The sequence below is a fragment of the Panonychus citri genome, unplaced genomic scaffold (assembly GCF_014898815.1).
Source record: "Panonychus citri isolate SS breed McGregor unplaced genomic scaffold, ASM1489881v1 Contig00128, whole genome shotgun sequence".
Classification (NCBI taxonomy): Eukaryota; Metazoa; Arthropoda; class Arachnida; order Trombidiformes; family Tetranychidae; genus Panonychus; species Panonychus citri.
The window spans coordinates 40,080-64,157 of record NW_026515533.1 but is presented as its reverse complement, the minus strand read 5'-3'; the positions used below and the strand labels follow the sequence as shown (position 1 = coordinate 64,157).

Genomic DNA, 24,078 nt, shown 5'->3' with positions numbered 1-24,078 from the left:
TCGACTCTAATCAACAAAATGTTCTAATACTGCTCTCTCTCTCTCTCTCTCTTTGTTTCGTAAGCCAATAGATTCGAGGCTCGAGTATATAATGTTTATTATCGATTGATGTTCCAATCAAATTTCCACTGCGACTGACAGAATTTAACTTTAAACAACATTGACTTCTCCCATCGTTACCATTACCACTTTGTCTTCAACAAGCCATTTGAATTGCGAGAGATAGAGAGAAAGAGAGAGAGAGAGAGACTTAGAACCGGCTTAGCAATTCGAGGTAAGAAAAGAAAACAATAAATAAGAACAACGATTTTGAAAAGAAAAAAAATTCGAAATTTTCACCAAAGTGCTAATTAGTTCATAACGGTAATCATTTTACTTTTTATTATCTTTCTTCATTTACTCAACCGATGAAATTAAATACATATCACATCAAGTGAGAAACAATAATTTATTTTAATTACATACATTTACTATCCTTAAGATGACCATTAGACCAGACTAATGATTGTTTAAAGGGAGAGAGAGAGAGAGATGAGAGAGCAAGTGGATGAGTGAGTGAGAGAGGGTGAGTAGTAGATAATATTAGCACGTATTATCATCAATATCATCAGGTAGAGAGCACTAGTGTCGAGGGGTTATCATTATCTTCATCCTTATCATTACCTTGTGTATCCTTTTTAAACTTGCTCATCATCAAACTTGTCTTATCCTTCTTGCTCTCTCTCTCTCTCTATCTCTCTCTATCTCTCTCCCAATCTCACTCATCTCCCTCGTCTCTTTTTCACTCTCTCACTTTGCTGCTTATTTTATACACAAACATTTTTATCCCATTTATCACATCACAAACAAAACAAATCAGTTTACCTGTTGTAAGTTACTTGCTGTTCAAATAACAGGAAACACGATACTTTTACCATTTACATGATAATCGTGCTAACGTGTTTTCATCATTGAATTAATGTTAATTATTGTTATTATTAGAATTGTTCTGGAAGAAAAAAAGTTCTGAAGAAACAAAATCAGAACTTGAAACTTTCATCATTGATCTTTAAGGAGTCAACCCAATAACTTTACTTTCGTTACAACTTTAACCAATCAAACTGGTCAACCTAAATCACCATTGGTCAATTGGATTAACGGAATCATCGTTGTGATTGAATATTCATCATGTGTCCATTTGAACCTTGAATTTATATTTCGAGGGTAAACAAAAATAACGGTAATTTTGTTTTGTTTTTCTTGTTTCTTGTTTCTTGTTTTCGTAATTAAAACTTCAAGTGTTGACCTGAGACTGACCGGTTTAAGGAACTGAACCTGATTAAGATCATCAATATCATCACAATATTATTATAATTGTTGTTTTGTGGCTCAAGTGATTTAATCAATTTGATTGATAAAATAGAAAACAAGTAACCAAGTTAATTGCAGTTTCCAATATCTGGTGATTTATCCGGTATATAAATCATTGATTAACTGAATTAAGGATTACCAATCAATCGGATTAAGACATTTTGGATTACATCTTGCCGGATAGAGAAACAAAAAAATGATCACCTTGATTCATATTAATGGTCCATCATCATCTTCATCACCAATTTCAACAACTGAATCAGAGGATGAAGGTTTCTCTGAAAATAGTTCATTAACTGGTGTAACAATTAAGGGACCTTCAGGTAGTGTCCGAGGGATTAAACATTGTGTCCGTCAAAGTATTAAAAGTTATTATGAGTAATAACTGCTGGCTTTGACTCATTTCATGAGCCAAAGCTAAGCAGTTTTATAAGTTTCATTTCTTTGAGGAGATTAATGAATTTAATAATTTTTATATTAATTTAACTATTAAATCATAATTTTTATTACGATTTATTAATGATCAATGAAATTGATTCAATGTAAATATTAAACTGAATATTCGATTTAAAGATTTTGTCCTCAATTTTTATATTGAAATATATTGAGTTCCACACATTTTACGATTGGAATTGCTTTCAAATTAGATTAAATTTTCTGCATAATTAATTCATATACAGTATGTATTTGTATAAATACAGAAACAGAAAATTGAAAAATTATCATTCAAAGTTTGATAACCAAACAGAAAAGAACGATATTAATTGATCAAAGTTTGAATTCATTGAGTTCTTTCTTTTACATGAGATTCAATCTGAATTAAAATGTAAGTATAGTTTGAATTCAATAATCAATAGATTATTATGTATAATAATTCTAATCATTTTTGTTTGATTATTTTTTCCCCTTTGTGCCAGCTTATTGTGCTTTCATCATTGGTTTTTTTTTTTACACCTGGTTATCGATAACGTTATCCAATAATCCATCAACGATAAAAGTAAGGAAGAAAGTTATCTTAAGCTAGATTGAAGAGTTTGGAATGAAATTCTTCAGTTTATGATCTCAATGATAATTTATCAGAACTTTTCAGTTCTTTTGATGAGTTTTGAAAATTTTTCAGTTTATGATCTCAATGATAATTTATCAGAACTTTTCAGTTCTTTTGATGAGTTTTGAAAATTCTTTCAGTTTATGATCTCAATGATAATTTATCAGAACTTTTCAGTTCTAGTGATGAGTTTTCTTTGAAAATCTTTCAGTTTATGATCTCAATGATAATTTATCAGAACTTTTCAGTTCTAGTGATGAGTTTTCTTTGAAAATTCTTTCAGTTTATGATCTCAATGATAATTTATCAGAACTTTTCAGTTCTAGTGATGAGTTTTCTTTGAAAATTCTTTCAGTTTATAATCTCAATGATAATTTATCAGAACTTTTCAGTTCTTTTGATGAGTTTTCTTTGAAAATTCTTTCAGTTTATGATCTCAATGATAATTTATCAGAACTTTTCAGTTCTTTTGATGAGTTTTGAAAATTCTTTCAGTTTATGATCTCAATGATAATTTATCAGAACTTTTCCGTTCTAGTCATGAGTTTTCTTTGAAAATTTTCAGTTTATGATCTCAATGATAATTTATCAGAACTTTTCAGTTCTAGTGATGAGTTTTGAAAATTCTTTCAGTTTATGATCTCAATGATAATTTATCAGAACTTTTCAGTTCTAGTGATGAGTTTTGAAAATTCTTTCAGTTTATGATCTCAATGATAATTTATCAGAACTTTTCAGTTCTAGTGATGAGTTTTCTTTGAAAATTCTTTCAGTTTATGATCTCAATGATAATTTATCAGAACTTTTCAGTTCTAGTGATGAGTTTTCTTTGAAAATTTTCAGTTTATAATCTCAATGATAATTTATCAGAACTTTTCAGTTCTCTTTGATGAGTTTTGAAAATTCTTTCAGTTTATGATCTCAATGATAATTTATCAGAACTTTTCAGTTCTTTTGATGAGTTTTCTTTGAAAATTCTTTCAGTTTATGATCTCAATGATAATTTATCAGAACTTTCTACTAGTCATGAGTTTTCTTTGAAAATTCTTTCAGTTTATGATCTCAATGATAATTTATCAGAACTTTTCAGTTCTAGTGATGAGTTTTCTTTGAAAATTTTCAGTTTATGATCTCAATGATAATTTATCAGAACTTTTCAGTTCTAGTGATGAGTTTTCTTTGAAAATTCTTTCAGTTTATGATCTCAATGATAATTTATCAGAACTTTTCAGTTCTAGTGATGAGTTTTCTTTGAAAATTCTTTCAGTTTATAATCTCAATGATAATTTATCAGAACTTTTCAGTTCTTTTGATGAGTTTTCTTTGAAAATTCTTTCAGTTTATGATCTCAATGATAATTTATCAGAACTTTTCAGTTCTTTTGATGAGTTTTCTTTGAAAATTCTTCAGTTTATGATCTCAATGATAATTTATCAGAACTTTTCAGTTCTTTTGATGAGTTTTCTTGAAAATTCTTTCAGTTTATGATCTCAATGATAATTTATCAGAACTTTTCAGTTCTAGTCATGAGTTTTCTTTGAAAATTCTTTCAGTTTATGATCTCAATGATAATTTATCAGAACTTTTCAGTTCTTTTGATGAGTTTTCTTTGAAAATTCTTTCAGTTTATGATCTCAATGATAATTTATCAGAACTTTTCAGTTCTTTTGATGAGTTTTCTTTGAAAATTCTTTCAGTTTATGATCTCAATGATAATTTATCAGAACTTTTCCGTTCTAGTCATGAGTTTTCTATGAACATTCTCAGTTAATGATCTCAATGATAATTTATCAGAATTTCTTTAGAATTTTCTCATTAGAGCTATATAGTTTATTTTTGCTTTTATTATTTAAGAAATGGTTGAACCGAACAAAGTGGACCCTAAAAAGGATTATTTGAAATCAAATCCTGAGAATAATGAAACTGTCTACAAGTACGAACTTGAACAAATAAAAATGATGACCAAATTGGTTCATTCGGGCATCACAACTGATCAGCTTTTCAATTTATACATAACATTAAAAGAAGACATGAAACCTTTAAACTTATCAAAGGATAATAATGGTGGAACTGACGAATGGGTTGGTCTTCCAAAAATTCCCGAAAACAAAGACAAAGATGCTAAGGATAAAAATAAAGATAAAAAAGTTAGAATTATCCAGCTGATAAGCAATCCTCCAAAATAGTCCATATGACAACTGATATTAAGGAATTTCATGGAAATTTTAGTTTTTCTTTATGTCTTCATTTACTCTATTTAGGTTTTTTTTAATTAGTTACTATTGTTATTTCTTATTTTATTCCATTAAGCGGTTAATTGCAATGTAATTCAATTCAACCCAAAATAAGATTTTTTTCGTCTTGTTGACTAGAATGGCTCAAGTTATGCTACCATCAACTTCAACTAAGCAAAAAGGTCAAAAGCGTATCGCTAAGAAAAAACCACCTCAAGATGAAGATATTGAAATTTCTATTGATCTACCGAAAGTTGTTAAAGAGACAGAAATGAAACGTAAAATTGATGAGGAAATGCGAGATGATGACTCGAAACGGATGGTAGTACCACATCATCTGCTTCCAGCGGAAAAAGAAATCGTAGAAATGAAACAGTTGCGGCAATGGAAATGGATCTTTTCAATATACCAGGAAATCGTAATAAGCGACCTTCATCTGATTTCAATGTTCAAAATCAATTCAGAGTTTCGGACAATCTGGTTTTCTTCACAAGCTCAACTTATAGTGGTATCAGGACAGGTAAAATTAGAAAATATTGGTTGAAAGACGGAAGCATCAGGTCTCAGCGTATGGTGGCGAGATGTTGAAAGCGGATATACCGAAATTTGTATCATGGTTACAAAAAACCTATGCGACATGGCAAGAATGATGAATTGGTTGACTGGATTAACGCTCAATGGAACTATTAAGAAAACTTTTTTTGTTTATCAGAGATTAGATGTTTTAGGTTTTTTCAAAATTAGTAAATGTATCACTTTTGTTTAGATGTAGACGAATAAACTAATAAGCATTCAAAAATTTTGTCTCGATTTTCTGAACATTTAACTGGTTTAATAGCCAAATGATTTATTCACCCAACCTTTGTTTTAACGTTTTAAAATAATTTTGATTTTTTCTTATCTTTTCAGATGACTTCAATTTATGAAAAATATCGTACATGAGATCCAACCCTAAAAACTGAATGATTATTTCAATAAATTCATGATAAATCGTTGGAAAATAAATCAAAAATGTCACGTCCTGCTCCAGCCTCTGTTAAGGAATTTTATTGAAAAAGAGTAACACTTACGAAGCAATGCTGGAATATTTGAAAGTTCGATGTGAGGCCAGTCGTAACATTGATGGTAAAAAGGTCACTGGTCTTCTTGTTTCAGCTGCTCGTTTATTCGAAATCTTCATTACGCATTACAACGAGTCAAATATGGATGAACCATTTGAAGATTTCAAATTCATTGTTGATGATTTTAATGCCTTGTGTTCGGATATCAAGATTGTCCCGATTAAAAAAGAATAAATGTATGAATTTTGAAGTATTATGCATAGTCTTAGTTAAGAATATTTCTTGTCGAAAAATTTATTGTTATCATAACACAAATAGAGTTTTACAATAAATGTCATATAAGATGTAGATATTATTAATATTTTAAAATCTAATGTTATTTTTTTTTAATTAATCAAAGTTATTGTCTAAATCTATTTTTATATATTTAGTTTAAATCAGAACAAACTAATTTATCCTTCGAAACTATCCAAAATTTTAATTTATTCCAGTTGAACCAAATCCTGCGGTTCCTCTTCCAGTTTTCAGCAAAAATAGATCACAAGAAGAAAGCTCATAAGCATTATATACTTCGCAAAATGTGACTCTAGCTATCCTCTCACCAGCACTTATCAAAACAGGCGTCTTAGTCGTGTTAGTCAGATGTAATTTCAGCTCTTTGAATAAACTATTTTCCACAACATTTTCTGACGTATCAATTCCATCAATTGTAAACGATCGTCTTCCTGTGATAAATCCATAAGCATTTGGTCTAAAGTCAAAGCTTATTCCAGTCCAAACTATAGTACGAATTGAAGGTTCTAAAATTATATCTTTTGGTGCGAAAAGATTATAAGAAGCAGCGTTTTACTAGCCAACTCAGGTAGCTTAATGTATCTAGCCTTTCGTGATACCAAGATGCTTTTTCGTCGGTATCATTTTCGAGTTCAATAGGAAAATGGTGTTGAGTTCGTCATAGCTTTTGTCGTATTCTTTCAATCCCAGACACGGCCATATTTTACAAAATATAATTTGCGCAAAACGATCTGCTAACTTAATTGTAAAAGGCAAAGCAGAGTTATTAATAATCAAGACTTTAATAATACCTTGATAATCCGAATCGATTATACCAGCACCAACGTCGATCCCTAGTATGGCTAAGTTCGATCGTGCAGCTAAACGTCCAAAATAGTCTAAATTCGTGGTGAAATCAATGCCAATGTCTGTTGAAACTAAACGTCTTTGTCCAGGTGGAATCGTCATACACTCAGCAGAGAAAAGATCGAATCCAGCTGCTCCATAACTTCCTTTTTGCGGTAAAATGGCCAAGGAACTGAACTTTATGTAACGTATAGGACTTTTTTCACACTTTAAATTTTGACTAGAAGATGAAGGTGGAGAAGAAAGAAACATTTTCGGTTCAACTGATTGTAATAAGAATTTTAATAACAGTGATTTAAAAACCTTTTTGAATCATTCTTTTATACCTCCCTGATCTTGATATTTTTTTATTTTTTCTACCGAAGATAAAATGACTGACAGATAATCTCTATTTTTTAATTTAAATTCTTGAGTTATAAAACATTTATTTCCTTTTTTTGATTTTCCTTATTCTTTATCTTATTTTTTTAATCCTATTTTTTACTTCATTTTATTACCTTATTTTTTCCTCATTATATTACCTTATTTTTTCCATCATTTTATTACCTTATTTTTTCCTCATTATATTACCTTATTTTTTTTCCATCATTTTATTATCTTATTTTTTTTCCTCATTTTATTACCTTATTTTTTATTTCATTTTATACCTTATTTTTTACCTCATTTCATTACCTTATTTAATATTTAATTTTCTTTTCTTTATTTCATTTCCTTATTTAGAACCATTTATTTAATTTCCTTATTCCATTTACTATTTTATTCACATTATTATTTTATTTCCCTTACTTTATTTCCTTATGTCTATTCGAATTTTATTGCTCTATTTTACCTTGAAAATAATCTTCCATCTTCCAGAATTTTTTCGCAATTAAACTTTATCACTTAGTGAGACGATCAAAAAGTATAAAAGCAAAGACATCTTATGAACAGTTTCATTCTAACTTTTCATTCGAATGAATGTATTAACCAGATGAGTTCTCATTGCAGTTAATAATCATTGAAGAAAAGATAAATAATATATCCATTTTAATATACATATAGATATATATATGTATATATATATATATATTAAAATGGATATATTTACTAAAAGATGTAAGTTTTGTCGCAAAATTTACAAAAAGCTAGTAACTTATTATTTCATGAACAAATATGTAAAAGCCAGCAAACATTCGATCGTATAAATTTGAACTTTGATTTACCATCAAGTTATGTATTACAGAAACATGCTTTCAATAAAACGTTGAATGTTTTTATGAAAAAAGTTGAGAAAAAGTCATTTGATATTGAAACAATTCTCCAAAAAGAAGAAAGAAACATTAAATTGATTTTTGAGCAATGTTTAATACAATTTAAAGCTATCAAAGCTCAAATTGGTTTATTGTGTTGTTTTTACAGATTAGAAAACAATGAAACTGTTTGGATAGAATCCATGTTTAATTCAAGCTTGAAACCTCTGACAACAATTAAATTATTTAATGATTTTATTGACACAAGTTCAATGGAAATTTTAATTGACTTTGATTCCTTTACAAATAAAGGCAGTGGATGGAATTTGCTTTCGGTAAAAATGATTGAGTTGAGGATTGGTAAATATCAACCATTACAGGGAGGATGTTCACAACAGAAGCTTCCTCAATCTTTTATAGCAAAACGTTGTTTCTTACAACTAGATGTTAAAAAAGATTGTTTTATGTGGAGTGTTCTTGCTTGTTTACACCCCGTGAAGAAAAATGGAAACAGAATTAAAAATTATACCCCATATGTTTCCAAATATGACTTCACCGGGTTTCGAAACTTCGTAAGTTTGCAAAAAGTCAAATATTTTGAACGCAAAAATGATGTAACAGTTAATATTTACACATTAACATATGACTGGGGCAAGACAATCCCGATACCTCTATATGTTAGTAATATAACACGTTCAAAAAAAGTACATTTATTGTTATTCAATGAACATTATTATCCAATAAGAAATTTCAACCGGTTTATAGGTGAAAAAAACTCACGATATCATCATTTCTGTGATAGTTGTTTGAATGGATTTCCATCATCACTAAGTTTACTAAAACATGAACAAACTTGTTATCAATTCAAATCTCAAAGAATATTATTACCTGAAATAGGAAGCAAACTGAAATTTGACTCTTTTGATAAGCAATCATTTTTTCCTTATGTCATATATGCAGATTTTGAAACTCTTTGTTGTCCTAAAAATTCAGATTTGAATCGACAAACTTTTGAATATCAAGAACATAAGCCTTCAGGCTTTGGTTATGTTATAGTAAATTATAAAAATGAAATAACAAACTATCGATCTTATCGAGGAGAAAAGTGCGGATATCATTTCTTGAAGACATTAATCAGTGATGTTAAGACGTTATTAAGTTTAATTGCTGAAAGAGAAAGAGATTTCTATATGAGTGAAGAAGATACTAAAAACTTTGAAATTACCGATGTTTGTCATATTTGCAACAAAGAAATAATTAAAGGAGAAGTTAAAGTAAGGGATCATGATCATTTTACTGGAAAGTATAGAGGGGCAGCTCATTCTCCATGTAATCTGAAGATGGCTACCCCAAATTACATACCAGTAGTATTTCACAACTTGAAAAACTTTGATTCACACATAATCTTAAAAGCAATAGAGAAAGAAATGTTTACTAAAGTTAAGATTATTCCACAAAATATGGAAAAGTATATATCATTCAAACTTGATAATATTTGTTTTCTTGATAGTTATGCTTTTCTTGCTAGTTCTCTAGATGAGCTTGCAGGATACTTGAATGATGATTTAAAAAATTCATATCTTTTACAATTATTCAACGTCAAAGATCTAAATTTTGTCTGCAAGAAAGCTCGATTACCGTATGACTATTTAGACAGCTTTGATCGATTCAATGAAACATCACTACCACCTATATCAGCGTTTTATAATAAGTTAAAATTCGAAAATCTCGATCCAAAAATTTATCAAAATATGTGTGATCTTTGGCAACATTTTGATGTAGTTAACATCGGACAATTTCAAGACATTTATCAGAAAATCGATGTAGTTCTATTAGCAGCTGTTTTTGAAAATTTCAGATCAATCAGTGTAAACCAATTTCAGTTAGATCCATTACATTTTTTTTCTTCGCCTGGTCTTACTTGGTCAGCTGCTTTAAAAAAGACAGATGTCGAAATTGATTTACTAACAGATTTAGACATGATAATGATGTTTGAAAAGGGTATTCGAGGAGGTATTTCTTCAGCAATGACCAGATTTACTAAAGCGAATATACCAAATTATCCTGATTATGATAAATCACAAGAAAATAGTTATATTACATACCTAGATGTTAACAATTTATACGGTTTCGCATTGCAACAGAGTATGCCTTATTCAGATTTTCGTTTTGTTAAAGAAGAAAATTTTAAACATTATTATCATAGATTCGTCACAGAGACTATAACCCATGAAAGTGAGGAAGGAACAGTTTTTGAAGTTGATATAACATATCCATCATTTCTACACGATGATCATAATGACTACCCGCTCGCTCCCGACAAAACAAAAATTGACGATAATTTGTTGAGTGAAACTCAACATGAAATTTTAATTTCAACCGGTAGGAAACGAACAGTATGTGAAAAGTTGATTCCATCTTTTCTAAAAAAGTCCAAATATGTTGTACACTATAAAAATTTAAATTATTATGTTAAAAAAGGTTTAGTAGTTACAAAGATTCACCGAATCATTTGTTTCAAACAAAAACCCTGGCTTAAAGATTATATTGTTCTTTGTACAAAAATGAGAATGCAATGTTCTTCTCCTTTTGAAAAAAACTTTTGGAAACTCATGGTTAATGCAATATACGGAAAATCTATTGAAGATGTCAGAAAACATTCAGATGTTCGTTTAGAACTTAATAAAAATGGTGTTATGAAACAACTACGCCGTCCTATGTGCCAACGTTTCTACATTCTTGATGAAAATAAAGCCCTTTTCAAGCTACATAGAACAAAATGCTTGTTGAATAAACCAATATACATAGGTTTTTCGGTCTTAGATTTTTCTAAGCTCCATATGTATCAACTTCACTATGATATATTCAAACCAAAATATCGTGATAAAATATCTCTTTTATACACCGATACCGATAGTTTCATATATCATATAAAAACCGACAATGTTCATGTTGATTTTATGGATTTAAAATGCATATTCGACTTTTGTGACTATCCAAAAAATCATATTTCCAATTTATACAATGAATGTAATAAAAAAAAACTCGGATATCTAAAAGACGAAATGAATGGTAAACATATTCTAGAGTTTATTGCACTTAAGCCTAAAGTATATGGAATTATTTCAGAAGACAATATCAAAAACAGCCAAAGGGTACAGAGGAGTGTGTTAAAAGACAAAATCACTCTTGATGATTATAAAGAATCACTTTTGATCATAAACTATTCTTCTTCGACATGCGATACATTCGTAGTCAACAACATGATATATCATCTATTCAAAGCAACAAACTAGCCTTGAATCCCTTCGATGATAAACGTTATTTGAAACCAGATGGCGTTACAACATATGCATTTGGACATCATGCAATTCACCGTGAATCCAATAAATGACGGTAAAAACTAGGTAAGTGATCATAACCATGAACGGTCTTATTTCAGCAACATTATTAATAATAACTTTAATCATAATAATAATTTATTCTACTTATTCACCTTATTTTCTAACTTATAATGCAACAAATTTATCCATCTCTTAAAATAGTAAATATCGCCTCTGTTTGGAATCTGCATCATCCTGTTAAAATTGAGGGAAAATCCGGTAAAAAAAAAAAATTTAATGCTGATATCATAAGAGATGGTAAAAAGAGACTTCTTGTTTTCGGATCTGGAAAAATTATTGCGACAGGATTTAAAACTATCAGGGACGCGGGAACCTTTATCAACAATATCTACCCAGAAGCAATATTTGAAAAAATATCAGGATCTTGTGCGGTTATAAAATTTGATAAAATAATAAAAGCTTCAGAAATATTCAAAAGTGATCTGAAAGTTTCATATGAGCCTGAGTTATTTCCTGCTATAATGTGGAAAGAAAATGGTACAGCATTCAATTATTTCCATAAAGGCTCTTTAGTAATAACTGGAGCGAAAAGTTATTCACAGCTAAATAAATCATTAGATCTTTTTTGTAAACGTTTTTGCTTTGAAAAAGAAAAAGCGCTAGAAAATACAACTGTATAAGAAAAAAAATTAAAAATTAATAAAAGTATTTTAAACAAACTAAAATGAAATTATATGATATTTATTTGAAACACCCTTTTACAATGATTATTGCTGGTCCGTCAGGATCTGGTAAAACGTTATGGGTAAAGAAATTTCTTGAAAATGTTTCTCGATTTTCATATCCTATGCCTGCGCGAATAACTTATTTTTATAGTGAATATCAGGAAATATTTAATCATCTTAATAATGTTAATTTCATTTCTGGATTATCTGAAAACATATTAACAAGTTTAGATGGTGCTCAGCCAGAGTTGTTTATAATAGATGACTTAATGAATGAATCTTCAAATTCAAAAATTGTCTCTGAATTATTCACAAAAAAAAGTCATCATAAAAACTGTTCAGTGATTCTTATTGTACAAAACTTTTTGTTAAAGGGTCTGAAAGCCGCAATATTTCATTAAATTGTAATTATTTTGTTTTATTCAAAACCCCAGAGATAGATCGATTGCAACTAACATTGCAAGACAAATGTTTCCTTCGCAATACGGAAATTTCGAAACATCTTTGAAGATGCAACTTTAAAGCCTTATTCTTATCTTTTCATTGATACTAAAACACAAACACCAGATGAAGTTCGCTTGCTCACTGATGTTCTTGGTGAGAAAAATTTGTTACTGCTTATCAAATATAGATTATATAAGATTTAATCTTAAAATCATTTATTATATCATTTGAAAATGACTGTTCAAAGTGCGATTTCTTTTACCCTGTGCTTAAAAATTAAGTAAAGTAAAGACTGATAAGAAGAGAAAACAAATACTAGATAAATGTCCGTAAAATATATTCAACAATAAGTGATATTAGTAAAATATCTTGAAAGGAAACATTCCCTCAAAGCGAATCAGAAAAGAAGACTTAAACCATATAAGAAAGTTCTTAGAAAATTAGGAAAAGTTCTTCTTTAAAAAATAAAAAAAAGATAATCATACAACATGGTGGTGCTCTTCCAGCTCTTTTAATTCCTGCAATATCGCTTCTTGCTGATATTGTAGCACGTAAATTTATAAAATGAACACTTTGACTAAAATGGTTCTTATTTCAGAACGAGAATATAATAAAAAATGTCTACCAGATAATGCATCAGACATAAAACCAATATTAAATGCGAATTTAGCTGACGAAATGAAAGTTAGATTGATAAATCAAATTGTTCATAGATCATTAGAGAATCGTGAAAAGAAACTTGAACAAGATGGAGAAATCAGAGATCAAATAAGCGATTTCATCAAAAACCATGATATTCAACATAAGTTACCAAATCAATATCTTAAAAAACCTGTAGTTTATGAAGATGAAAATGATAATTTTAATGAAAGTATTACATCACCAGTTAAAAGTTTTAAACCAGTAGCCACATCAACACCATCGGTCAGACAACAAGATTTTGATGTATCAGATGATAAGTATGAGAGTATTTTACCATCAACATCGACACAATACGATTCGACAGAAAATACGCTGTTAAATAAAACCTCACTAAATTTAGCTGAAATCGAAGAAGCTATAAGAAAGATACCAGGTCTGGTTCAGGACGATAACATACTTAGAAACGATGGAACGCCTATGCATAACTCTAAGTTGAGTAAAGTTTTACCTTTCCTATTTATGTTTAAAAAATCTGATTTGACTAAAATTCCAACACCTCGTGGAGTGCTACGAGTTCTAGATGCACTGCAATCATATCCTGATTTAATGAAAAAGATTGATAATAGCAGTTACCTTGCAAAAAAGAATTTACAAAGTAATATTCAACAAACATGGAAAGGACTCTCAAAAATATCTACTTCACAGTAAAAAATCCTGGCTCATTAGGAGGTATTAATAGACTCTACAGAGAAGCGAAAAAATAAATCCTGACATTTCATTTGAGACTGTAAAATCTTGGTTAAAAAAACAAAACGCATATAATCTGTTCAAGGAAGTAAGAAAACCGTACCCTAGACTACCAATTATCGTAACAAATATTGATGAACAATGGCAAATCGATTTAATGGATATGTCATGGATATCAAGAGAAAATAGTGGTTTCAAATACATTCTAAATGTTATCGATTGTTTCAGTCGTTTTGTTTGGGCCAGAGCTTTGAAAACAAAAAAATCAACTGATATCATCAAAGCATTTGAAGATATTTTATCCAAAGGGCGTGTACCTCAAAAAATTCAAAGTGATCAAGGGAAGGAGTTTAAAAATGAACCAGTTAAAAAATTCTTCAAAAGTTTTAACATAAATTTTTTTTACGCAACTGACGGTGAGATTAAATGCGCAATAGTTGAAAGATTTAACAGAACATTACGCAATAGATTATATAGATATTTATATTATCAAAATACGCATAGATATATAGATGTCCTTGAAAATATAATCGATGCATATAATCATTCCTACCACCGAATAATACAGATGACGCCATCTGAAGTCAATGAAAGTAATCGTTCAAATGTTTTAGCTAATATAAGAAAGTCTCATCCTAAATTCAAAGATAGAAGAAAACCCTATTCAATTGGTGATACAGTTCGCATATCTCGTGATAAAGAAAAATTTGAAAAAGGTGCTACAAGTACATTTACTGAAGAAATATTCAAAGTTGTAAAAGTGAAAAAATCTCCACAAGGATATATTTATCGACTTTCTGACTACGAAGGTGAACCGATAACATCAATTTTTTATCATTCTCAGTTATTACATGCTAACGAGCCTGATCTATTACAAGTTAAAGTATTAAAGACGAGGATAAACTCTAAAACTAAGAAAAAAGAATATTTTGTGAAGTGGATTGGATACCCTGATAAATTTAACAGCTGGGTTAAAGATGTGGAATCAATCTGAAGAACATTTTGTAGAAGTGGTTTCTAATGATTCACTGGACCATTTTCCAGAAAATACCCTTAGTAAATTCTCGAATAAACTACCATATTCATTGAAGTTAGATGGTGACTGGGTAGTTGGGGTACAAGAAATATTTTATCCTGTTGATGTTAGACCATCGTCATTTAAACTAGAAGTTCAACTGCTATCTAACAATTCTGTTACTGGAAAAATGATAACCGATATCGATTTAGAGGAAACAGACGATACACATAAAATTATCGAGAAAATAAATAGAGCTCTCCTCGATTTATATAACGATAATACAAGCAATAAACGAAGTAAAAGATCAGTTGAGCAAACTCTTGATAATAAACAGATTGGTGATAATAAATCCAATGTAAACGAGCCTAATGAAAAAAGTAACTCAGAAACGAATTCTGAAAATTTGCAAAATCAATCTTCTGTTAATACATTTGAAACTATTTGGTCACCTGAAACTCAACCAAATGTAGATATTAACACCTTCGTAGCTGAATGGGATGCTAAAAAACTTAGAGAATTGTCAGACAACGAAAGAAGAAATATTTTCAAAACTTTGAGAGAAAAATTCAAAGATAAAATCGATTTACAAAGTTTATACAATGAAATGGACAAGTATGAAAAACAGACTATTGAACAACAACAGCAAATCGATAAATTACAAGCATCACTCAAGCAATTTGTTCAACAAGTTCATGATTTACAAGATCAAATCGGGAAAAAAGCTTCATTCAATAATGAGAAAAATTCAGAAATCGAAAGTATCACAAGACTCAAAGACAATACCATTCAAACATTAAGAGGTCACATTCAACGTCATGAAGAAACTATCGAAAATATACGGAAAGAGATTAGATTAGAAAAGAACTCAATCACAATCTTAATATTCAAATAGCTAAACATGAAAGAGATATGCAGGAATTTTCAGAAAACATATCAATGATTCAGAAGAAAGACAGAAAATATACTTAAGCTTGAGGAAAATAAGAGACAACACGAAGCGTTTTAGCAGAAACAATAAAAGAGAAATGAAGAGAAAATACGAAGAAGAAATTGAAAATTTGAACAAACAAATAACTGAGCTTAAAAAAGTCCAGAATGAGAGTCAAAAAAACTATGAGATGGAAAATAATCAATCAATAGATGTAATATCTAGTAAGGTTGCTGAGCTCAACAAATGTAATGATAATATTACACTTTTAAATACTAAATTCAATACATTGATAGAGCAACGAGACAAAGAGATCAAAGAAATTAAAGAAAAGCTTATAATTCTACAAGAAGAAAGAGATAATCTTAACAAAATGAATATTGCTAACAATGATACTCTTGATCAATTAAAAATTGAAAATAATGAACTGAAAGGAAAAAAATCCGAGTTGCTATTCGAGTTAGAGAATAAAACTAAAAACATCGAACAAATTCTGAATGAAACAGAACGAGTTAAAAGATCTTTGGAAGAAGAAAAATCTAGAGTTGAACAACAGGGGAAGATTCTTTTACTGCGATTATCCGAACTTGGTATTATCAGTAAAAGTAAGGGTAAAAATATTGAGAAACCCACTGATATAGAATCAGTTCCCGGTATCTCCTATAATGATGGTAAAATAATCATTTTCCCAGGAGTGCATGAAGGAAATATATTTGTTCCCTATTTTCCAGATATAAATTTCATTTCTGCTCTAGGATTTGATTCTAATTCGTATTTGCAAATGCTTCAATCTTTCAACAATGGAGCTAAATCCTTCACTGGGGTGAATAATTGCAACCTTAATTTGCGTTCTCATTTAATGTTTATTCATTCAGACATTGTAGCTGAACATTTTGTTGGAAATAAATCTGCACGTGTTCTGAGAGTTCTTCCATTAAAACGAGGTGATAAATCAGAAATTGTTCATGAGAGATTTCTGAAGCCATTTTATTATCCACTAAGAACTAACCGTATCGATGATATAAATTTTTTACTAACTGATGAGATGGGTAATCAAATAAAATTCGCATCAGGCCGAGTTCTTATTGGTTTACATTTGAAAAGAGTTTGAAACTATATAAGAAAAACTGTAATACTAATTAGCTATTGAAATGAAATAAAGATAAAATGCAAAGAAAAGTTTATTGTTCTTGTGATTCTAATTTCACTCACTTTTATAAAACTCAAGCTGGTTCAGGGTTTTCGGATATCAGTGTCTATAGAGGTTTTCCATATCAAAGAGGTTATGGTATTGGTACTTTAATCAGAAGATTTGGAATACCGATTCTCAAAATGTTTGGTAAACATGCACTAAAAACTGGAGTAAATGTGGGACAAGATATCTTAGATAAGAAAAGAAATATCAAACAAGTTTTAATAACAAGGGCTAAACAAGGTTTAAAGGAAGCTGCTAAAGAATCATTATCTAAAACATCTGATTATATAGAGCAAAAAGGCTCTGGTGTTAAACGTAAAAAAACATATAAGAAAAATAGAAGTAAGAAAAGAAAAGTAAATAAAAAAGATATTTTTGACTAATATGGAGTATCTACATCAATCATCAATGCCTGCAAGTAAAAGTGAACTTTCTATATTCGTTGTTCCCCACCAAGTCGCCATTGATACATACTATGAAGTTGACTATAGACCAGCTGCTAGTTTAGAAAACGGAAAGACTTATGAGCTTAATATTCCTGCATCTGAAGATTTCACTGACTTAAGTGCTACAATGGTTCATATTAATTTGAATATTTTGAATGATAAAGGTCAAATAGTGGACAAAGAAAATACAGTTAAACTTGTGAATAACTTTGGTAACGCGCTATTTGAACAAGTTGATCTTATTCTAGGAACTGTCAATACTTCCTTAGCAAATAATATGTATCATTATCAAGCTTATCTTGAAAATTTATTATACCGTCATCCTTGTGAAGCCGAAAAAGGTGTTATCAATAAGGAAACAAACGTTCAACCTAATAAAACTTATGAACTATACTTTAGATTAAATGTGCCTATGTGTACACAAGACAAACTTCTATTGAATGGTGTACCCATCATATTTAAGTTCACTAGAAGCACCTCAAGTTTTCCTTTAATTTCAATTACTGATACAAATTATTCTGTTAAAATTAACGCCTTTTCTCTGATATTGAGACGGGTTAAACTATATCCTGATGTCCAAGTTTCAATTGCGAAAACTTTAGAATCATTTCCGGCTAAATATTTTGTAACTAGATCTGATACAAAAGGATTAACAATTTCCAAAGGAGTTTCTAATGTAACAATTGAGAATATTTTCATTGGACAATTACCAAAACGGATCATCATTGGATTCGTCGATGATAAAAGTTTGAGTGGTGATATTCAAAAAGATCCTTGGAAATTTGACCATTTCAATATTAATCATATCTGTTTAAATATTGATGGTGTATTATATCCAAGTATCCCATATACACCTAATTTTGAACAAGATAATGCGGTCAGAGAATTCGTTGATCTATACCGTGTTCTTGGTCAAGATGATGGAGTTCCTCAAATGAAATTAGACTATGAAAAATATTTGAAAAGTACTGTTCTATTTGCTTTCGATATAGGTGGTGACTTAGGAGCAGAGACTGGTGTATTATCTTTAATTAAAAGAGGAAAGGTTAGATTAGAAATAAGATTTTCTAAAACATTAGATAAGTCTGTCAAAGCCATTATTTTTGGACAATATGATAATCTAATAACGATAGACAAAGATAGACAAGTAACAATAGATTACTAAAATGCTTACGAGCATAGATATTAACAATGCTTTGAAAAAATATAAATGGTTTGGTGGTGTTTACCCAATTGATCGTTTACCACATCTTACCATAAAACCTAAAGCTTATGTAATAAACTTAGATGAAAGCTATAAAGAAGGATCACATTGGGTTGCTGTACATTTCAATAACTATGGTCGTGCTTTATATTTTGATTCATTTGGACGTCAGCCTGATGGTTTGATTTTGACATTTATAGAACGTAATGCACCAAATGGATACAGCCATTCATCCATGAAATATCAAGGAAATGATTCTACAGCGTGTGGTTATTTTTGTGTCTTATTCGTAATCTTGGTTAATAGAATTAGAAAATTTTTTTCATTGTTTAAAATTTGTAAACATTCAATGAATGAAAAAATATTGAAAAATATTTTGACTAAAATTCTTAATGAAGATGATTATTAAAATGTATAACCAATTTTAAATGAATAAAGACAACTGCTGAGCTTTGGCTCATGAAATGAGCCAAAGCCAGCAGTTTATTACTACTTATGAGATTATCACTAATCAAGTAAGTTAATCTTTTCCACTTAATTGAGAATTGATTGTTATTTCTTAATTTTCTTGTTTTACCTTGTTAATTGTTTACCAAGGTTAACAATTAACCATTCAAATTGTGTAAAGGTGACAATGGTAATGATTTAGATCAACCAAGCAAAAGTAAATTTAAGTTAATTCAATGAATTTATATTTAATCAGTTGATATTGTTAAGGATATAACAATTAATTATCACACAATTAGCCAAAGATTAATTTGTTAATCATTTTTCAAGGTAACTGATTAGTGTTTTTATCTGATTGTTAGTTTATTTTAAGAACTTTTTTTTTTAATTGTGTGAAAGTTACTAATCATTTTCTCAGATTATCTTAAACACTAGTGATACAATTTACTGATTGTAACGAAAAGAAAGGTCAATATTTAGGATAATTAGTTAATTGTTAAGCAACAACAGTAACAATTAATGAGGAGCAAAAAAGTTTTCACTAACTTAAAAAGTTAGATCATTAGTTAATTGACAATTAAACTTTGTTATTGTTAATTTTTTCTGTTCATATCAAACATTGACTACAATTAAGCTTAATTTAATTACGTTGCATTATAACAGATCAGTTAACAATTAACTTTCTCATGGTGATGATGAAGATACAATTAGAATTAATCTAATTGTCTGAATTTAAATTTAGCTGAGAATTCGAGAAGTCACTTTGGTGATAGTTCTAGTTAGTGAATTCGATTTTTTTTTGTTTCGAATTGTCTTTTTTACCTTCGAACTTGTTGTTCTAACGATCTTTTTTCATCTTCTTCAATTCTAGGATAACAAAACTCGAAACTATCTGAAAGAAGAGAGAAACAAATGTGTCCTCTATTCGACGACTTTGGGAATTGTTCGAAGTACATTCGATAATTGTCGAACTATGAGAAAAATTTTATTCTCGAACTTGATTATGTACGAAGAACGAGATGTCTACCTTAATGGTGATTTTCGAGATGAACTAATTGAGAGATTGGGACAATTAAGAATACCTTCACTCTTTGTTGAGGGTAAATACTTAGGAGTAAGTATGAGAATTTATTTTAATTGTTATCAACAATTTAGCGAAAAAAAAATTCAATTCCAATTGGTCAAGTTTTCCAATTTATTATTACACTTATATAATTTATATTCACTCATTTACCAATTACAATCAGTAAACATGATTAAAACTTTACAAGCAATTAAATGTTGTTTTGATTAAAAAATGTTAAATACTAATATTAGCAACAATCAGTTAATTATCAGCTATAAACTAATATTAATAGTAATTTATAAACGTTTATTGATCAATAGCCGGTAGTTATGTTTATCTAAATTGTTGTATTTAACTTTTTTGGCAATTGCAGTGATTTAGTTAATTGTTATTGCTTATGGATAACATTCAGGTCAAAGAGTACTATTAATTAATTGTTTACAATTAAAAATGGTTAATATGTAACGATGGTGAAAATAATAATAATAATAACAAGGAAGTTTAAATTGTTACCAATTGAATTTAATTTGATTGTTGGTTGAATTGTGATAATTTTTTTTTTCACTTCTTTTAACTGTTGTTTAATTGTTTGTATCAATTGTTTAGTTGATTGTCAAATTGTTGTGTTAATCGTTAGCTGACCGGATGATTAAATTGTTGTGTACTTTTTTTTCAGGTTCAATGTATTCAATTGAAATCTCAATCCATGGTCAACAATCAAAGTTAATTGTTAACAGTTTAAAAGTCAATGTGAAAAAATAATAATTTTTCACGGAAGTTGTTTAATTATAACAACAACAGTGTTGACAATCAGTTAGATTCATTAACTGATTGTTACCATTAATTGTGAGATTTTGATATAATAACAAAATCAAATCAAATCAAGTTCAAGATCCAAGACAATCAAAAAATTGTTCATACAACAACAACAACAACAACAACAACAATTAAAGGTTAATCACAATGAGAAATCTTTGTAAAAATAAATCATATCAAGAATTAAATCATTAAGGCCAAGTAATAATAATTAGTTGATTGTTCACTTGTTCATACGAAGCTAAATTTATCCCGTTAGAACTTTTTTTTTTAACAACTCGAAACTTTTACCTTAATCATTTACTACTAAATGAATTTTAATAAATAGAAACTTTCTCTAACCAAGATTAACTTTAATTGTGCTCTATTATCTTTATCTTTAATTATCTTAATCATCATCGCTTTAATCTGTTAGTTAGTGGCCTTGATTGTGTAGTTGATTGTTGGGATATGAATTAAAGTTTAATTGAGGTCACAATTGAATTGGAGAGCAAAAAAAAAAAGTTAACTTGAGTTTTCTTTCTGCTGATGATCACAATTAACTCGTTGGCCAGTTCAATTTATATCTTAACTTGTCTGGTGTTTAATGATGATTAAGATGATGATGATGATTAGATTGATGATGAGCCTTGATGATCAATAGAAAACTGACCTGAAAGATTGATTAGAACTGACAGATTCGATGAAGGAGAATAGAAAAAGGAAGAAAAAATCGCCAATGATAACAATCTTTTCATCATCTTCATCATCTTTAAGCTCTTTCAAAATCAATTACCGTTAACTAATGATGATGTCCATCTAATGGTCATTAAGTTACTCTATTTTTTGCTTCTCTCCTATTTTCATCTCTCTCTCAACAATCAACTGTGCAATTACAATTAACTTACAAAAGTTGATTAGTCAAAGATTTCTCTCTCTCTCTACAACAATTAACTTTACTTGATTAGTATATTAACCAATAACAATAACAATCTAAAGGAAAGTTAATCATTCCCAATCAATATCAATAACCATTAATAAACATCATCATCATCAACAATCAATTATCAATTGAAGCTTAAGCTTTAATTGTTGTTCAGTCTCTCAACAATTGCTCCTCTTTTTTTTTGCCACTTTAATAACACAAACCAAGGTAAATTCATTATTATTGATCATCATCATAATTAACTGATTGTAATAGTTACTATTTATTTATATTTTGTAATTTATGCATCAATTATAAATTAATGATAATTTTGAGTAACTATAAATAACAAGCAACAATTTACTGGCGGAACAAAAAAGTTTCAATCACAATCATCATAAGTAATATAATGACGGACGATTTAATTTAAATCATTTAACGGTAAATTGTTGATGAATTAACCAACAATTTGAATCATGATTAACATCACGCTAAAAGTACAAGTTGATAATGTTTTTTATTTTACAGTTGATTGTAAAATGATTAGCATTTGTTATCATGATAATGATGATAAGTTAATCATTAGAAATGGTTGATTAGTATCGATAAATTGATCAGTTTGACAATTAAAAAGTTGTCTCATTGAGAAAATGATTCTAATCAATTAATTTTCTATATTGAAATTGAAAGAATTGCTAATTCGAATTTTTTTTCTTCGTTTTTTTCTTCCAATTTATCCCATTCATATTTCAATTTCTCGAAGGGAGTTGAACTGGTCGAGAAACTTAACGAATCGGATAAACTAATGGACATTCTGGTCAACTTTAGGATTCCCGCCACAGCATCGGCCAAATATTTTCAAGTGTGTCCATGTTGTGGTAATGCGAGATTCATCCCATGTAATACCTGCAATGGATCAAAAAAATCACTAATCCATCATTTCACCAGTGATTCAATTACCTTAAGATGCTCCCAGTGTAACGCAACTGGACTGGTCAAGTGTACCAAATGTGATCCAACAACTACTGGACTTACAGATGATAATGTCCCACAAACTAATCCAAAAATGGATAAAGATACAAATCCATCACTTCCGCTTCCTATTACACCTTTACCACCTTCATCATCTTCATCTTCATCTTCATCGTCCTCATCATAAGCAACCAATGTGATTGAAAAATTAGACTAATCAAATCAAATTAAAATCAATAACTTCCTAGCAATTAAAACTAATCATCTAACTACTACTACTAATCCTGCATTCTAATCATCAATCAACTCTAATTGTAAGATTATCATCAAACATCATCTTCAAGCTTAATTATTATTCATTTGTTTTTGTTTTATTTCGTTCACACTTCTTGTTTTACTAAATCATTTTACTAATTGCTAGCAAACAATTAAAGTTTATATATTAATATGTTTTCCTACAACAGTAACCATTCAATTTATCCAATGTTAAACCAATTACCATGTTATTAATTGTTTATCCATTATAATGAAATGTTACTGAACAATTATCTATACCCGGTTGGTTTGCCTAATATGATTTACTGTCTTATTTGGCTAATATAATAATAATACTTTGCTACCTGGTAATAATAATTATCCAGCCAATTTGAACAATCAGTTAATTGGGTTCCAGTTGACTTAATGTGACTTGGAACGTGATTAAGTGTGATGAAGGTGCTGCTTGCCGGTTGCTACGGTTTTCTGGTTTCCGGTTCAAGGAAATACCCCTCAATATGAATACCTGAATGATGAATCTTCTGTCAACGTTATAACCTTGAAAATGATCTGAAAAAAAACAACTAGTATTGATTGTTTACAATTAATTCTTAAATGGTAGAAATATATAAGTTTAATATTATTAAATGTTATTATATTTTTATTAGTTGCAAGAGTGAAGATGAGGCGAAAAAAAGTTCTAACGATAAAGTTTATTCAACTGAACACCGAAGAAGAAGAAGAAAAAAAAATATCATGAATAGGATTTTTTTTTTCGCTCTCATCTTAATTGTTTAGTCTACGATTGTGACAATCAAATGGACTGATTATTATTCAATGATGATGATGAATCTAAATTGGAT

At 29.2% G+C, this 24,078-nt stretch overlaps 1 protein-coding gene across 1 annotated transcript; it reads left to right on the top strand.

Annotated features, from left to right (window-relative positions):
* Window positions 1–773: 773 nt before the first annotated feature.
* LOC128390801 (glutaredoxin domain-containing cysteine-rich protein CG31559-like) lies at window positions 774–23,280 on the top strand. Its single transcript, XM_053350568.1, has 4 exons — window positions 774–1,729; window positions 19,256–19,270; window positions 20,074–20,316; window positions 22,752–23,280. The coding sequence occupies exons 1-4, from the start codon at window positions 1,547–1,549 to the stop codon at window positions 23,145–23,147; spliced, it is 837 nt and encodes a 278-aa protein (XP_053206543.1). The 5' UTR covers window positions 774–1,546; the 3' UTR covers window positions 23,148–23,280.
* Window positions 23,281–24,078: the final 798 nt, after the last annotated feature.